Here is a 19,232-nt window from a genome sequence, read left to right on the forward strand (position 1 = left end):
AAAACCTATATGCAGGTCAGGAAGCAACAGTTAGAACTGAACATGGAACAACAGACTGGTTCCAAATAGGCGAAGGAGTACGTCAAGGCTGTATATTGTCACCCTGATTATTTAACTTATATGCAGAGTACATCATGAGAAATGCTGGGCTGGATGAAGCACAAGCTGGAATCAAGATTGCCGGGAGAAATATCAATAACCTCAGATATGCAGATGACACTACCCTTATGGCAGAGAGTGAAGAGGAACTAAAGAGCCTCTTGATGAAAGTGAAGGAGGAGAGTGAAAACGTTGGCTTAAAGCTCAACATTTAAAAAACTAAGATCATGGCATCTGGTCCCATCACTTCATGGGAAATAGATGGGGAGACAGTGGAAACAGTGTCAGACTTTTTTTTTTGGCTCCAAAATCACTGCAGATGGTGATTGCAGCCATGAAATTAAAAGACGCTTACTCCTTGGAAGGAAAGTTATGACCAACCTAGACAGCATATTAAAAAGCAGACATTACTTTGACAACAAAGGTATGTCTAGGCTATGGTTTTTCCAGTGGTCATGTATGGATGTGAGAGTTGGACTATAAAGAAAGCTGAGCACAGAAAAATTGATGCTTTTGAACTGTGGTGTTGGAGAAGACTCTTGAGAGTCCCTTGGAGAGCAAGGAGATCCAACCAGTCCATCCTAAAGGAGATCAGTCCTGGGTGTTCATTGGAAGGACTGATGCTGAAGCTGAAACTCCAGTACTGTGGCCACCTCATGTGAAGAGTTGACTCATTGGAAAAGACCCTGATGCTGGGAGGGATTGGGGGCAGGAGGAGGAGGGGACGACAGAGGATGAGATGGCTGGATGGCTCACCGACTAGATGGACGTGAGTTTGAGTAAACTCCGGGCGTTGTTAACGGATAGGGAGGCGTGGTGTACTGCGATTCATGGGATCGCAAAGAGTCGGACAAGACTGAGCGACTGAACTGAACTGAACTGAACTGAACTGAAAGAGGAGTAGTTTTTTTGGCTTTTCCTTTTTTTTTTTTTCCCTTACCTTTGCTGTTGAGTTACCTTTATGTTGGAGTCATGATCTTACAGCTAAGTGTTACTGAGCAGGTTGAAGAATGATTTGGGGGAAAGGTGAATTCAGAAAAAGACAACTTCAAATAAATTGCATTTATTTCACCTTCTACAAGTTAAGTTTGCTTCAGGTGTTTTACATTTCTGAATTGCTTAAGCAACACCACATACCAATTAATGTAGCTAGGTATTGTTATCCCCTTTTTATATATAAGGTCAAAGCGATTCAGCAACTATCCCAAATAAGCAGTGGAAGTAGGTTTCAAACTGATTCAGTTCCACTTCTCTTTCCCTTCTAAACCATGAGCATTTTGAAAGCCACTGTCTTGTATATTTCCACCCACAATATCCATTTATTTATTGGTTTTGCTATTGATAATCTCTTAATTTTATATGAAAAGGAAAAGATTGTGTGATAGTAGTTTGTGGAGTTCAGTTTTCAAGTCTTCAAAACCAATTTTCAAAAAATATCTTAATTAAAACAAACTGAAATAGTTTTATTCCAATATATAGTAATGTGTTTTTCAAATTAAAAAAAAAAAACCCATCCCTTGAAGGAGTTGCTTTAGATATTTTTAGATTTTTATAACATTGTAATTTTCATGCCATAAATATTCTGTATATTTGTTTATATGCTGTGACTCTATGCTATTATGTTATGTAAGAACTTTTCTTCTCTGAGGAAAAAAAATTTCACTCCCTTATGAGTGATACTGATCTCACTGACAATTCATGGTATAGATCAGTGGGTGATCTAATCTCACTGACAATTCATGGTATAGATCAACTGAAGTTCAGAAATAGGCCGCTATAGTCTAAAATGACGTGGTTCACAAAGTGTCACTTCTGGAGCAGTAGCAAAGCATCACCTAGCAATTTGTTAGAAATGCAAATTCTCAGGCCTCATTCAGTCCTATAGAACTGGGGGTAAGCCCGTGCAGTGTAGTATCAGGTCTTCTAAGGTGATTCTGATGTACTACACAGATGGGAACCACCACTCATGGATAGAGTGCTGAGAGATGGGTCCATGGCTTCATCGTAACATTGAGCAAGTTACATTTTGTCTCAGTTTTTTCATTTTGTTGTAGCCCAAATAATTCCTGGTTAGAAGCCTTACACATTCAACTTTCTCAACCTCATTTGTCAACTGAGAATCTACCTTTCTTCCATTGGGTAGGGAAAGAGTGAGACTAGACACACTCACAACCTCTCCTGTGGGTTGTTTTTACATTTCCTGCAAAAGACTAGTCAACATTACTGGTTAGGATCACATTAACAAAGGCCTGACCCCCAATACAGTAAGTGGAGCCAGAAAAAATATATACAGGAAAAGAAGTGAATAAATACATCTTAAGATTCTATCTTAATAGACATCCCATTAGGGGCACGAAAACAAAAACTAGGGTGTCCAATTTTATGGCAGAATAAATTATGTGAGATACGTGGAATAACTGGGAATTTGTCAAGAGGAACATGTTTGTTTCTCTTTCTTGAAATTTTCATTTTTTTTTCAAAAGTAAAAATAAATATTACTTGTTTCTTGGTTCTGTGGAATTTCTCTAATCTTTTCTCTTTCCTATCATTCTAATCAGTTACTTCCAGAGACTTGCTCACCCACTTTATGGACTTTTTGCTAGTTTAGATATATGCAGCCTGGTAATAATCAGAATTTATTTTCATAAAAGGGATGACTAAGAAGAGAACTTAACCTACAGAAATAAAAACATAAGGAGACCACGCTATTCTAGTGAGAAACCTCACACACTGCCAGCCATAGGGCATGCACTACCTAAAACCTCAGAAATAGCTTGTGATGTCATGATCTGGACTTCCCGGATGGCGCTAGTGGTAAAGAACCCACCTGCCAGTTCAGGAGAAAAGAGACACAGGTTCAATCTCCTGATCTGGAAGATCTCCTGGTGGAGGCCATGGCAACCCACTCCAGTATTCTTGCCTAGAGAATCCCGTGGACAGAGGAACCTGGAGAGCAAAAGTCCATAGCGTAGCACAGAGTCGAACATGACTGAAGCAACTTAGCATGCATGCACGCTCTCCATGATCTATAAAATTCCACATGACAACTTCAATCCAAGACTTCCTGTGTCAGTGATTTACAAAATGTGAACAGCTGATAACTGAATCTCAGCTTTGGTGGAAGAAAAAACTTCATGTTGATTTAAACATTATAAGCTTTAGCATGAATAATTGAATTAAAAATCAAATATTAAATCAAGAAGAAACATTTTCAGGTTTTTCTCTGTTCTGTTTCATTTTAGATGGAGCTTGCTAGAGAAGAAAAATGTGAATTTTTGCCTTTCTTGTCTCCACGGAAGGTTATAGTAAAAGGTGGGAGAATTGTTGCTGTGCAATTTATTCGGACAGAGCAAGATGAAACTGGAAAATGGAATGAAGATGAAGATCAGATAGTCTGTCTGAAAGCCGATGTGGTCATCAGTGCCTTTGGCTCAGTTCTGAGTGATCCTAAAGGTAGAGTGCTTGGGAGCTGAAATGTGTTATGCAGTTGTCTGTTATTTTACTGCCGTAATGGTTTCCAGCTTTCAGGGAATTGTTTTCAGGGAATCTTCACTTGAAGATTCATTTCCTTCTTCTAGTATGGAATGCCAGAAATCTTGATTTGCAAGACTTAGAAATGGTATTTAATACTTACACAGAATTATTTTTAAAGTACTGGGAATTGAAGACAACATTAATCTTTCTTTTAAGCTTACAATCAAAATACACACCCTACTTTGTAACAATGTTTGCCTTGTTTCCTCTATAAAAATCAGCTTTTTCTTCATTTAGACCTAGAGTAAGAAAATGTGACAGAGAACTTGTAATAGCCAATCTTCAGTGATTCAAGCAAATTAAGATCTAATGAATAGTCAAAAATAGAATTCATGTTTACTATTATTTGCATACCAAATTATCACTAGAAATATCAAAATTGTCAAATTAGGAAGTTTGAACTTCTGTCATTTCATCTAAATGGCATAAATGGACATGCTAAGAACAAAATGCTTTGAACAAGATATGAGAACAAGAAATATATAACATTCCAACTGAATAATAAGTCAATCAACTAAGACTATTTTGTGTTGTTTGCCTCGCACAGTGTTTTTTGGGCCACTTTACATAAAGGTTTAGGTTCCTCCGTACCCTGCATTTTGCAAATCTTTTACCTTTTACTGCACACCATCAAAATGACATCTATTTCGTTAACTAAAAGGAAAATAAAGATGTTTCTCTAATTTCAAGATTTATTAGGAAAAAGAGTAAGTAAAATTTCTGAACCTGATGATTCCTATAGCTTCCTACTATATCCATGCTAAAATTACATTTTGTGTCTTGAAACAGAAAAAGATAATGCTTGCAAATGTGCATTTTTATCCAATAGATAAGTAAAACATTTAACCACTCATCAGGATATTTTATCTGCAGGACATCAAACATCTTGGTATTTGGAAACATCCAGATGTTTAATGTCATCAAGATAAATGTTTTCAAATAGTTGGATGATGGCCTGAATTTGTCACTTTTCATCTAGACATTTATGTGATATGCAGACATAGTCACAGTGCGCTTTGTTATTCATTGATGAGTTCAGGAAGGAAAAAGAGAGCAACGTATAAACTGTATTCTGTTATCTAAAAAAAGATCATAATATTCTTACTGCTCTGTATATGACTGAAAACTGAGTAAAAATTTGAATCACTTAACTTGCAATTCTGTTGATTTTTTGTCTATCAAAAAACAATTTATCTTACCATTTAAATTTATGTTCCACAACTGACAATTCTAATATTAAGAAAAATATATCTTTTCCCTAGCAAACTTAAGTAGATGTGACTCAGAAAATTGTAGAATACAGCTTTCCAAAGCTTATGTTGGTATGTGTGTGAAGAGTGAAAGATTTAATTTAATATTTAAAATATTGAGTAGAAGAAAAAAAATCGGATTTACTTGTGTTTATTGGACTAAATCGTTTAAAAATTTATTTGTGGATTTTGTTCCAAAATTTACTTGTGTATGTTTCGTCCAGTGCTCTATATGTTTCACCCCATATACATTAGAGAAATCAAGGAAAAATGATTAAATCTTCCCTTTTTTCTTTTTTTCCCACTCCTGCTGACTTGAAAAACAAACTGTTTGAGAAAATTTTCCTCAAATAGAACTACTTGCTTTATGGGGACCTTCAACGTTGACATTAATGAGAGCTACTTTCTAGTTAGAGGGGAGCTGGAAGAGCTGTAATGTTAAATAGCATTCACATCTCTACTGCTTTCTAAATATATTCAATACTGTTTTTTGAATGGGGTACATTTAAAAAATGGTAGGGAGAAATATCATTTGTGAAAAGTTGATCAAGAAGATCTTACCCAAGTGGTATTTAAAATCTTGAAACAACAATTTCAAAGAAAACTTTCATGTGCACGTGTGATCAGATATAGTGAAAATCAGACTGTAGGAAGCAAGTTCATGTCTCTTCTGCCCTGAATCTTATCCCATCTCAATACTCCTGTGATATGATTTATCTGTGATACTTTTGTGATTATTGCATATGTGGTATTATATATTTCAATATATTTACTTATAACCTCTTTCTTAAATCATCAATCTGCTTTTCTACCCTTCTTCTTCACTCCTTCCTAGGCTCACTTTGTACAGACTTCAGCGAACTGCACACAAAACTCGGTGTAATCTTTTCACTCCTTATTCTATTTTCTGCATTTGACAGTGTTAAATATTTCCTTCTGTTTGAAAAACTCTCTTCTGCGTCACTTAACCTTTCTGAGCCTCAGCTTCTTCCTCTGTAACAAAACATGGATAATAATACATACTCTTTCTACGTCTCAGGACAGTTGTCAGAATTAAAATGAAGTAATGTGAAAGTGCTTTGGAATTGAAACTGTAACACTTTATTATTGTTTATGACACTCTATTTTCTTGCCTTTTCTTTTAACTGTTCCTTTTCCACTGTCACTGACTGTTTCCTTCCTCTAAAAAGTTCAGACTTTGCCCATTTTCTCTTTTCTTAATATATTTATTTCTTCACTGAACTCATTTATTCATTTATCCATCCATACATTAATTCCTGTTAAGAATATTTAACAGACAACTTCTATGTGGCAAGTGGTAGCCAGACTTAAAATAAGCACTATTGCACTTCTGTATAAAATGACTCTGAAATCTCTTTCTCTACTCTTCATTTCTCAGCAGATATTTCATCCTCTGTTTATGTTCATGCATGTAGCAAGCATTTAGTGAGTTTCTAGTGAATGCCAGGTACCAAAATGTATTCTGGAGAGGACAAAGATGAATGAAGTATTTCTTGAACTTAAAAACTTCACAGACTGGGGCTGGAGGCAGACCTTCAAACAAAAAGTTTGTTTTATCAAGTTAAGAATACATTTAGAGAGATACACACAAAATAAGGACCTCCTCATCAGGTTGCCCTAAGACTGATTTCCTCTCAAGTTTGCTATTATTGGAAATGGTACAATAGTTCTCTTCTCACTAAAGTTCAAAAATGAGATCCCAGATTCAGATATCTAACTCCAATTTTGCTTTATCATTAAAGTCACTGGTGTTACCCTGTACAAGAGGATGAAACTCCTACTGACTGGCTGAGAACTTCAGCAAATGATTTTATGTACTATGTGCCTGGCTTTACTTTCCAGTATTCCCTATTGAACTGTTCCTCCTAGTATCTGGTACAGGGTGCATTCCATAGTGGTTAATTTGGAAAGTCCTTGGTGAATGTATTATGTAAATATATGCCAAAGAATTAAAGGAATGAAATAAATGACAGTACAGTGATAAATTTATACTCTCCACATTATCTGATTACAGTAATATTTTAAGTGAAAATAGTGAAATGAAATTGTAGTGTCTCAATTATATCAATAATAGTTGTTTGTAAAGGTGAACTAAATTGGGAAATTCGAAGAAAATTATTTATCTAATTTTTTCTTATATACTACATTATTTTGTAAGTCCCTTAATTTATGTGTTACACAATGGAGAATATAAAATAGCTTTAGTATTAAGCACCAAGTGTATCTCTAATACTTATTTCATGTCATAAAAATAGTAACTGCCTCAATCGCTTATAGAAAAGAAAAATGTGTCAAATTTATAAAACAAATTTGTATAATATCCTTAGATTACAGTTGCTAATTATTTCATTATTCCCAAGGCTTATCACAATTATAAGTAATCATCATTATTTTACTTAATTCTGTTTTATTTCTCTCTCTCTCTTTTTTTTTTTTTTTTTTGGATTGTAGCAGTGAGTAAAAACTAAGAACAAAAGACTGCATATTCCACATCTTTATGCATGGAATTTATGTGTGCTTGTTATAAGCACAATTTAATTGAATCCTTCATTAACTACTGTTACAAATTCTAAAGGTAGTATGTTGTCCAATTTCTAATTTGATTGGGATGATAAATTCTTAGCCTTATTTAATATCTTTTCTATGAAAAACTCAAGGTGGTTCCACCTTTTCAAAATTCTCATCCATTTCCTCTAAGAATGTAAGATCCCAAATCACGTTTAATTTGGATTTTAGTACTCAAGTCTGATTTTAAAGGCTCTCAGTAAATTAAGCACAGGCTGCCTCTAACTGGCATTTCTACTCCACAAATATTGCCCTTCACTGGAAATTTTAAAACATGTATTTATTTAGTGTAAGAGCATATGTTTCATAATATAAGAAGTCTTTTCTGTTAAACACCAACATCAGTGTTTATGGAGTTGAATTTTCCCTCTTTTTGTTAGGACAATGTCAAGTTTAAAATACTTTTATCCTTATTTTATTCTCTTTTCTTTCTGCTTGGAACCAAACTACCAGTTATGAAAAAAATGTTATGAAAAATCTCTATTGTTAGTTTGGAATTGATAAGGAGAATCTGTTACCATTTTTACTGACCTCACAGTTTCGTTTTTTTCAGGGGAGGTGATAACATAGTCCTTGTTTGCACATTCCTAGGAGGTGTAGATGATACAGTTTTGTCTGCTTTTCGACAACTGAAGGAAGGTCCTTTCAACTAACTATGCCATGACTTCGGTGCCTCTTTCATATGCTGCACCAAGTCATCCTCTCATTCCCTAGAAATGTCTACTTTGAAACGACCCATGTGTTTTGATGTTTCAGAACCTGTAATAATTTATCTTCTAGTTAGATTGTAAACCCCCAAAGGACAGAGGATGTATCTTTACAGTATGTTGTAATCCCAGTAATAGCCATGATGGATACTTAGTTTACATTTGTGCGTTTGATTTGACTTGATTCTTATTAAGATTTTAATTTCTTTATTTGTTTTGTTGCTCAGTCTATTGTGACTCTTTGTTATGTCCAACTCTTTGCGATCCCATGGGCTGCCACACACCAAGCTCCTCTGTCCTTCACTGTCTCTGAGAGTTTGCTTAATTTCATGTCCATTGAGTCGGTGATGCTATCTAACCACTTCATTCTCTGCCACACTCTTCTTTTGCCTTCAATGTTTCCCAGCCTCAAGTCTTTTCCAGTTTCATTATACCTAGTTATATTTTTCCTGCTATGGGGCTTATTTGATTTATTTTTCTTAGAAAACATAAATGTTAGAAAAGTAATTCTGTTTTTTCTTTGCTATTGATTTTTCCCTTGTTTTGGCATAAATTGTTGAATTCTTTATAATCCAATAAATATGACACTAATTAGAGTCCGTCTGGTGTAGCAGCTTAGAGCAGGGGCTCTGGAGCCAGGCTGCCCAGCTGGAAATCTGGCTCCCTTATTCTCTTTGTGCTTCATGATCTTGATCTTTTAAGAAGGAAAATTATAGTATCTACCTTCTAGCGTTATTTAAGAATAAATAAATTAATATATGTAAGGCACTTAGATATATGTCTAGCACGTAGTGAACATCTCTTACATTGTAGATGTTACTATCCCTGTGTAACAAAATCACACTTTAATAATTAAATTGATTTATAGTTGAGTTATAGTACACCCTTATGATGGTATGAATCTTATCTAGGAATAAAAGCCTTGAGAATTAGGATTTCATCTGGGGCCTTGCAGCCTCTGTCCACATGTCTCTGTAAATGAGTAAAACAGAAGCTCTTACAAATTATGGATTTTTAAAAGAGAAAATGTTTTCTTTATTTCATTATTTTTACTTTACAGAAAAAAAGTACACAGTTTGTAACTTTATCATATGTTTTCAAAATGTTTTATGATCAATTCTAATGATTTTTATACCATTGAGAGGAATTTGTTTCAACTAATTTTGGTACTTAGAAATCTGCATTTTGGGTTTTCCATAAATCAAATGTTTAAAGAGCAAAGGATATGTTTAATATCTTTGTTTTCTCCTCCTGAACAAGGTAAAGTTTAGGCCAAATTTTTGTTTTTGTATGATTGCTCATTTTTATGTGAAAAAGGAAAGAGAGAAGCACTGTTGAGGTTGCTAAATTGGAGCCTTTACGCACTCAAAAATTATGGGATTAGATAACTAAGGTTAAAAACCTTTGTTTTCGGAAGAAGGATGAATGGCGGCAGTAATACCCACTCAGGAAAACGCTGCCCAGCCTGCTCAGGCTAGCAAGTGACGAGGTGACTGAGCTGTGCGGGCGTAGCCTGAGTGTGCGGGTGCTTCTAGGGAAGGAGTTTGTGCACTTCACCCAGAGGCTACGTTTTCTTCCAGCTCATCTCACTAGAGACAACGAGGAAACGCAACTCCCAGCGCTTTCTGAACCTTTACTGCCCCCCTCAGAAAACAGCTGCCTTCATAGCATTAATAGCAATTAGTTCCATAAGGAAGTGTTATTTTGGGGGCGGTAGGGTGGGGGGAGGGACTGGCAGGATGGTGGGGAGGCTATAAAATGACTTACCAGCTCCTCTTATTAGAAGGCCTCAGAAAGTGTTTTCCAAAACCTCATGGAGTAAATAAAAGATGCTGCCAATACTAGCTTCAAGTGTAGTTTGATTCAGTTGCTGTCACCCTGGAAAAAGGAGCAGCCTATAGGTTAATTTGCCTTATTCTGGCCTAAGCCAGAGCTTGAAAAGGCTAGGCATGTAAGGAATAGTGTGCATGAATCCATGATGATGCAGATATTCAGGAATTTTTCAAAAGGGCCCGTTTTTCCTCCATTATTTTAGGTATTGGGAAAAACTAGAAAAATATTTTAAATTGAGCAGTACATGAGTCAAGTGCCCAATAGTCATAGTTATCTGTGCTTGAAAAGACATGGCATCAGTATGTTTAATTTGCTTTTTTTCTTATTAAAATGTTATTTATATGCTACTTCGCTAATGGAAGTGGGAACACTAGGGCATTTTAATAACCTGCCCTTTTTAACAAGCATGTTTCATCTTTCAAACAGTAAAACAGCTCCTTCAGAAGCCACTGATGGCACTTAGAAATTCAGCAAACTTTTCTTTGAATAATTGTCTACTTTTTGTGGCTTTTAACTTTCAGAATTCCTTTTCTGCCTTACCAAAAATAAAAAGGAGAGGGATGGAATGGAATATCAAGTTGAGAATGTATCATAATTGATCAGATTTTCCCTATTGTATGCATTTTTATAAACAGAAATGTTTACAATATAGTCTCAAAGTACAGATTAAGGAATACTGTACTTTAATGCTAGCTAGGAGAACTTTTTGACTGATGGCAGAAATGTTAGAGGAAGGGCCTCACTGATGATTAATATGACTATGAATGGATAGATAGAATTGAAAAGTAGAGTAGCAGGCATACTAGCACTGATGTTTTCCTTACTTACATTTCCAAATATTGTGGGAAGGACTTACTGATTTTGTTTAGTGTCTAAGTCTTGTCTGACTTTTGCAACCCCACGGAGCTCCTCTGTCCATGGGATTTTCCAGGCAAGAGTATTGGAGTGAGTTGCCCTTTCCTTTTTTAGGGGGGTTTTCTCAACCCAGAGATGGAACACATATCTGCATTGCAGGCAGATTCTTTACCACTGAGCCACCAGGAAGACTGCTGGAAGGGACTTAAGAGATGATATACCGCAGACTCCTAATTTCACAAGTTTATTTGTTTAGCTAATAGTTTCTGATGGCCTGCTGTTCCAGACACTGAGTGTGTTCTCAGGATAAAGTAGAGAACAGGTAGATGCAGACTTGGCATCCAGGAATGCACTTTAACCAGGCAAGACTCACATTCATAATAAATTGTTCTGGGAGAAGTTTAGAGTCCCCGGGGAAGCAGAGAGAGAACAATCTGAAGGTTTAGAGAAGCTTCCTAGAGGAAGTGGGTTGTAAATTGAAGGCTGAGTGATGTGTAGGAGTTTCCAGGTGGAATGGGGGTGGAAGGGAGAGAGCCAGGGGGAGATTATGCAACTTGTTCAACACCACATTGTTAGATTAAGTAGTCATTTTACAGTCATTTTTAAAAGCTATATTAAAAAAATAGCATGTCTTTAGAAAGTTATCATCCTACTTATTTCATGCATGTTCTTTCTCATCCTTATAAATGAAGGTCTGAATTTTTCATTTTTATGTCCAAAATTTAACTTTTTATTTTATGGTTTCTATTATTTATTCTCTCATTATTTTTCATTCAATGAATAACTTTTTAATACCCAAATATGTTATAGGGACTGTCCAGGCACTAAGAATACAAATATGAGTAAAAGGGAGTCTTTGCCTTTCAGGGACTCATATAGGCTAATGAGAGAAACAGGCATGTAAATAATACATGCACTGTAGCATAATGTGGCATAATGCTAATCTGCAGTGATATTTGGTCTGGGTTTTAGGGCTTGAGTAGGAGTTTTTCCTGCTCAAGCCTGAAAAGATAATGCTAAGATGATGCTGTGAATGTGCTGCACTCAATATGTCAGCAAATTTGGAAAACTCAACAGTGGCCTCAGACTGGAAAAGGTCAGTTTTCATTCCAATCCCAAAGAAAAACAACACCAAAGAGTGTTCAAACTACCGCACAATTCCACCCATCTCACATGCTAATAAGTAGTGCTCAAAATTCTCCAAGATAGGCTTCAGCATGAACCAAAAACTTGCAGATGTTCAAGCTGGACTTAGAAAAGACAGAGGAACCAGAGATCAAATTGCCAACATCTGTTAGATTATAGAAAAATCAAGAGAATTCTGGAAAAATTTCTACTTCTGCTTCATTGACTATTGACTTCTACTTCATTGAGTGCTTCATTGACTATACTAAAGCCTTTGACTCTGTGAATCAAAACAAATGGTGGAAAATTCTTCAAGAGGTGGGAATACCAGACCACGTTGTCTGCCTCATGAGAAACCTGTATGTGGTCAAGAAGCACAAATTAGAATCAGACATGAAACAACAGACTGGTTCCAAATAGAACAAGGAGTATGTCAAGGCTGTATATTGTCACCCTGCTTATTTAACTTATATGCAGAGTACATCATGAGAAATGCTGGGCTGGATGAAGCACAAACTGGAATCAAGATTGCTGGGAGAAATATCAATAACCTCAGATATGCAGATGACACCACCACTATGGCAGAAAGTGAAAAGGAGCTAAAGAGCCTCTTGATGAAAGTGAAAGAGGAGAGTGAAAACGTTGGCTTAAAGCTCAACATTTAAAAAACTAAGATCATGGCATCTGGTCCCATCACTTCATGGCAAATAGATGGGAAGACAATGGAAACAGTGTCAGACTTTATTTTCTTGGGCTCCAAAATCACTGCACATGATAACTGCAGTCATGAAATTAAAAGATGCTTGCTCCTTGTAAGAAAAGCCATGACAAACCTAGACAGTGTATTAAAAAGTAGAGACATTACTTTGCCAACAAAGGTCCATATAGTCAAAGCTATGTTTTTTCCAGTAGTCATGTATCAGTGTGAGCTTTGGACCATAAAGAAGGCTGATCATCGAAGAATTGATGCTTTTTGACCTGTGGTGTTGGAGAAGACTCTTGAGAGTCCCTTAGACAGCAGGGAGATCAAACCAGTCAATCTTAAAGGAGATAAATCCTGAATATTCATTGGAAGGACTGATGCTGAAGCTGATGCTCTAACATTTTGGCCATCTGATGCAAAGAGCTCACCTGATGCTGGGAAAGATTGAAGGCAGGAGAAGGGAACAACAGAGGACGAGTGGTTGGATGGCATCACCGACTCAGTGGACATGAGTTTGAGCAAACTCCAGGAAATGGTGAAGGACAGGATAGCCTGGTGTGCTTCAGTCCATGGGGTTGTGAAGAGTTGGACACAACTTAGTGACTGAACAACAGCAAGGATTTTCTCTGTTAGAGGGAATATCATATACAAGGTACAAGCTGATAAACAGCCTCAGGTGACCAGAGGGTAGTGAGAAATTCTTTTTAGCTGGAGCACATGCTGCATGTTAAGATGTGGTGGGAAGTGGATAGGGGTAAGATTGGAGGAAGTTTGTCTACAAATTTAGATGAAATTAGGAGACTTACATGCTAAGCCAGGGGTTGTGAATTTTGTCCTGTACACACCCAACTGATAAATGAGGAGGCTTAAATATTGGAGAGATCTTTGTGTTAATGTGACAGTTCTGGTAGGTGCTGGATCTTCCTTCTCTCTGCTTGGGTTTGAACCATTTGTAATATTCTTCAAATAGTTGGGAAACCATGAAGTCACCCTTAAGGTGCTTCATATCAGAAGGCAAACGTGTTTCCTGCTATTAGATGCCTGAAGTAGGTAAGTTACTCAGCAGTCACGGGTGTGATCCAACAATGCAGGTTCCCTGTTGGGAAGCTGAAGCAGGGAGATTTTTAGTATTAAGGCACCCTCAACTGGGCAGCTGTCAAGCTGTACTCTTGGCAAGGGTGTGCTGTTGTTCAGTCGCCCTGTCGCTCTTTGCGGCCCCATGGTTTGGAGTGCCCCAGGCCTCCCTGTTCCTCACCATCTCCTGGAGTTTGCCCCAGTTCATGTTCATTGCATTGGTGATGCCACACATGCCTAATTTCTTCTTTTGTATCTGCTAATTATAATTACCAATTGCAGCTTTTTAAAGAGAGGTAAGATACAGAGTGACACCACGAGTATTATACCAATATTTGTTTCCCCGCATGAAAGGAAGCATCAGGAGTGTGAAATAAACATGCTTCTCCAAGGTGGCAGTGATAGTGATAAAGATGGCCTGGGATTAAGACAGAATAGTATTGATGAAACCAGTTAAAAGACTGTCAATTTGCATGGTTACTGCTTACGGCTTAAGTTAAGTTAAAGGACATAGCACTATTGAAGAACATTCAGAATCCAGACATATATTTTTACACAGACATTAATGATTTGGTCATCTGTATGATAAAGAGGTGGAATATGGAGAATCTAGCATGGGATCTGATTAGATGTAATCAGATATGTCCATATAATGCCTGAAGAACTCATGAATGCCGCAGGTAGAACAAATAGATCTGAGGGAAATGGTGATGTGTTTCATTTGGATTTGCTAATCCATTCAAAAGCTGGAAATAGGACTAGAACTAAGAAGTTTCAGGTTGAAAAGAGACATTAGGTATTATTATAAATCATTTGTCTTTTCACTGTCATAAACTAGTGTCTAGAATAGTGGTTATTCATTGGTTGAATTAATGAATAAAGACTATCATAACTTATAGTTTAGATGACAGTTTCTTAAAAGTATGAATAAAGAGGACATGTGGCATTTCTTCTGGAAATCAAGAAGAATCCATTATATTATGAACAGGGGAAAAATCAGCCTTTCTTATGCTGATCTTTAGGTGGTAAATATTTTAGGAGGATATGGGCATCAAGACAGTTTTAGTCTGTGATGCTGCACCTTCCCCAGTTTTACTAATGCATGTAGTTCCTGATGCTACCTTTCCATTATATAATGCCTGAGAAACAAAACATTGACATATCCTTTGTATTGTTGGCCCAGTGATGAGAATGAATCCTTTTTTAGTCTTCCTGTACGTTGTCTTGCTTTTAACCCTATTTTAGATAAGTAGCATTCTCAGAAAACCAATACTAAAACTGTACATATTTTCTTAAAAATTGCCCTAATAATCAGATTTTTTTTCTAACTGAAAAAATTATTGTCTTTTTATTATAGAATATACTGTGCAGAGTGAGGATAAACTGGTAGAATTTAAAGCAAGTACTGGCATTTCTGCAGAATTACCATCCAAAATAATGGAATCTTTGCACAGTTTTTCTTTGAAATTATTTTAAAAGGGTGGAGGTGATGAAGAAGGAGGTCAAACTGATAACAGTGTTGAAAGTGATTTGGAATCAACATCACATCACTTACAACTGCCTTAGACATGCATTTGAAGCATAACATGATATTTCTGTAATTATTTTACTTCCCTCTAATAACTGCATAGGAATAGGTTTGTTTCCCCAGTGAATAGCTCTGTTCAGAGCCTTCCCTTATCTTTATTTTCCAGGTTTCACTAGTGGTTGATATCATATGCATTCTTACAGGGAGACAGTGGATAAATCAGTACTTTTCCATCAAATCAAAGATTACATACAAGAAGTCGAGCAGTGGCATGTAACAAGTTTTGCTGGGAAAAGGAGGTAGAAAATGGAAAAATAACATAATTGTTTCAAAGAACAGAAATCTTCAAATGTAAGAAAATGGTATTCAGCATATAGTGACTGTAATACATGTCGAGAGCTTTATTGACATAGCCTATTATATTTGTCTTTTAAATACTAGTTAGCTTATGGTACACTTAAAGTTTATTCTGAAGCCTGATATTCTTCTGAAGTATTAAGTTATAGTAAGCTGTTATGATGTAAAATCAAGATACAAAATTTAGTCAAATTATAAATTTAGTAATGATGTAGATTTTATACTAATGCTCTTAGTAATATATATTTAATATTACAGATTAGTGTTAATTACTTTGCATTTGTATTATTGGCTGAAAGCACAAAGTAAAAATAACAATATACCTATTTTAGACAGATAAATTAGACATTGACTTACATGCTTGTAAGTTGTAATTTTATGAGTTAGAAAATTACGTTGAACCATATTTAATATGTGCTAAGTCGCTTCAATCATGTCCGACTCTTTGCAACCCAGTGGACTGCAGCCAGCCTGGCTCCTCTGTCCATGGGTTTCCCCAGGGAAGAATACTGGAGTCGGAGTGGGCAGGAATACTGGAGTGGGTTCCAGGTGATCTTCCTGACCCAGGGATTGAACCCGTGTCTCCTGCATCTACTGAAATGCAGGCAGATTCTTTACCAAAGAGCTTCTGGGGAAGCATATTTAATATATAGCCCCCAAATATGGAAGCTACCTAGTGCGAATGTAATGTGCCCATATGATTTATTCAGTTCAGTTCAGTTGAGTCACTCAGTCACGTCTGACTCTTTGCAACCCCATGAATCGAGCACGCCAGGCCTCCCTGTCAATCACAAGCTCCTGGAGTTTACTCAAACACATGCCCATCTAGTCGGTGAGCCATCCAGCCATCTCATCCTCTGTCGTCCCCTTCTCCTCCTGCCCCCAATCCCTCCCAGCATCACGGTCTTTTCCAATGAGTCAACTCTTCACATGAGGTCGCCACAGTACTGGAGTTTCAGCTTCAGCATCAGTCCTTCCAATGAACACCCAGGACTGATCTGCTTTAGGATGGACTGGTTGGATCTCCTTGCTCTCCAAGGGACTCTCAAGAGTCTTCTCCAACACCACAGTTCAGAAGCATCAATTTTTCTGTGCTCAGCTTTCTTTATAGTCCACCTCTCACATCCATACATGACCACTGGAAAAACCATAGCCTTGACTAGACATACCTTTGTTGTCAAAGTAATGTCTCTGCTTTTTCATATGCTATCTAGGTTGGTCATAACTTTCCTTCCAAGGAGTAAGCGTCTTTTAATTTCATGGCTGCAATCACCATCTGCAGTGATTTTGGAGCCAAAAAAAATAAAGTCAGCCACTGTTTCCACTGTTTCCCCATCTATTTCCCATGAAGTGATGGGACCAGATGCCATGATCTTAGTTTTCTGAATGTTGAGCTTTAAGCCAACGTTTTCACTTTCCTCTTTCACTTTCATCAAGAGGCTCTTTAGTTCCTCTTCACTTTCTGCCATAAGGGTGGTGTCATCTGCATATCTGAGGTTATTGCTGTTTCTCCCAGCAATCTTGATTCCAGCTTGTGCTTCATCCAGCCCAGCGTTTCTCATGATGTACTCTGCATGTAAGTTAAATACGCAGGGTGACAATATACAGCCTTGACGTACTCCTTCTCCTATTTGGAACCAGTCTGTTGTTCCATGTCCAGTTCTAACTGTTGCTTCCTGACCTGCATATAGGTTTCACAGGAGGCAGGTCAGATGGTCTGGTGTGCCTGTCTCTTTCAGAATTTTCCACAATTTATTGTGATCCACACAATCAAAGGCTTTGGCATAGTCAATAAAGCAGAAATAGATGTTTTTCTGGAACTCTCTTGCTTTTTTAATGATCCAGCGGATGCTGGCAATTTGATCTCTGGTTCCTCTGCCTTTTCTAAATCCAGCTTGAACATCTGGAAGTTCACGGTTCACATATTGCTGAAGCCTGGCTTGGAGAATTTTGAGCATTACCTTACTAGCATGTGAGATGAGTGCAATTGTGCTGTAGTTTGAGCATTCTTTGGGATTGTAATGAAAACCGACGTTTTCCAGTCCTGTGGCCACTGCTGAGTGTTCCAAATTTGCTGGCATATTGAGTGCAACACTTTCACAGCATCACTTTTTAGGATTTGAAAGAGCTCAACTGGAATTCCATCACCTCCACTAGCTTTGTTTGTGGTGATGCTTCCTAAGGCCCACTTGACTTCACATTCCAGGATATCTGGCTCTAGGTGAGTGATCACACCATCGTGATTATCTGCGTTGTGAAGATCTTTTTTGTACATTTCTTCTGTGTATTCTTGCCACCTCTTCTTAATATCTTCTGCTTCTCTTAGGTCCATACCATTTCTGTCTTTTATCGACCCAATCTTTGCATGAAATGTTCCCTTGGTATCTCTAATTTTCTTGAAGAGATCTCTAGTCTTTCCCATTCTTTTGTTTTCCTCTATTTCTTTGCATTGATTGCCGAGGAAGGCTTTCTTATCTGTTCTTGCTATTCTTTGGAACTCTGCATTCTGGGAATATCTTTCCTTTTGTCCTTTGCTTTTTGCTTCTCTTCTTGTCACAGCTATTTGTAAGGCTTCCTCAGACAACCATTTTGCCTTTTTGCATTTCTTTTCCATGGGAATGGTCTTGATCTCCCTGTCTCCTGTACAGTGTCATGAACCTCCATCCAGAGTTCATCAGGCACTGTGTCTATCAGAAATAGTCCCTTAAATCTATTTCTCACTTCCACTGTATAGTCATAAGTGATTTGATTTAGGTCATACCTGAATGGTCTAGTGGTTTTCCCTACTTTCTTCAATTTAAGCCTGAATTTGGCAATAAGGAGTTCATGATCTGAGCCACAGTCAACTCCTGGTCTTGTTTTTGCTGACTGTATAGAGTTTCTCCATCTTTGGCTGCAAAGAATATAATCAATCTGATTTTGGTGTTGAGCATCTGGTGATGTCCATGTGTAGAGTCTTCTCTTGTGTTGTTGGAAGAGGGTGTTTGCTATGACCAGTGCGTTCTCTTGGCAAAACTCTATAGCCTTTGCCCGCTTCATTCTGTACTCCAAGGCCAAATTTGCCAATTATTACAGGTGTTTCTTGACTTCCTACTTTTACATTCCAGTCCCCTATAATGAAAAGCACATCTTTTTTGGGTATTAGTTCTAAAAGGTCCTGTAGGTCTTGATAGAACTGTTCAACTTTGGCTTCTTCAGCATTACTGGTTGGGGCATAGGCTTGGATTACCGTAATATTGAATGGTTTGCCTTGGAAATGAACAGAGATCATTCTATCATTTTTGAGATTGCATCCAAGTACTGCATATTGGACCCTTTTGTTGACTATAATGGCTACTCCATTTCTTCTAAGCGATTCCTGCCCACAGTAGTAGATATAATGGTCATCTGAGTTAAATTCACCCATTCCAGTCCATTTTAGTTTGCTGATTCCTAGAATGTCAACATTCACTCTTACCATCTCCTGTTTGCCTTGATTCATGGATCTAACATTCCAGGTTCCTATGCAATATTGCTCTTTACAGCATCAGACCTTGCACTATCACCAGTCACATCCACTGCTGGGTACTGTTTTTACTTTG

At 37.2% G+C, this 19,232-nt stretch overlaps 1 protein-coding gene across 2 annotated transcripts in view; it reads left to right on the forward strand.

Annotated features, from left to right (window-relative positions):
- DPYD (dihydropyrimidine dehydrogenase) overlaps positions 1–19,232 on the forward strand; it is a 904,243-nt gene that overhangs the window by 395,876 nt on the left and 489,135 nt on the right. For both annotated transcript variants that reach the window (XM_070467755.1, XM_070467756.1), the window contains one exon: positions 3,342–3,552. In XM_070467755.1, the coding sequence (XP_070323856.1) occupies positions 3,342–3,552 (211 nt within the window). The remainder of the gene's footprint in view (positions 1–3,341; positions 3,553–19,232) is intronic.

The sequence above is a fragment of the Odocoileus virginianus genome, chromosome 5 (assembly GCF_023699985.2).
Source record: "Odocoileus virginianus isolate 20LAN1187 ecotype Illinois chromosome 5, Ovbor_1.2, whole genome shotgun sequence".
In the NCBI taxonomy this organism is placed as follows: Eukaryota; Metazoa; Chordata; class Mammalia; order Artiodactyla; family Cervidae; genus Odocoileus; species Odocoileus virginianus.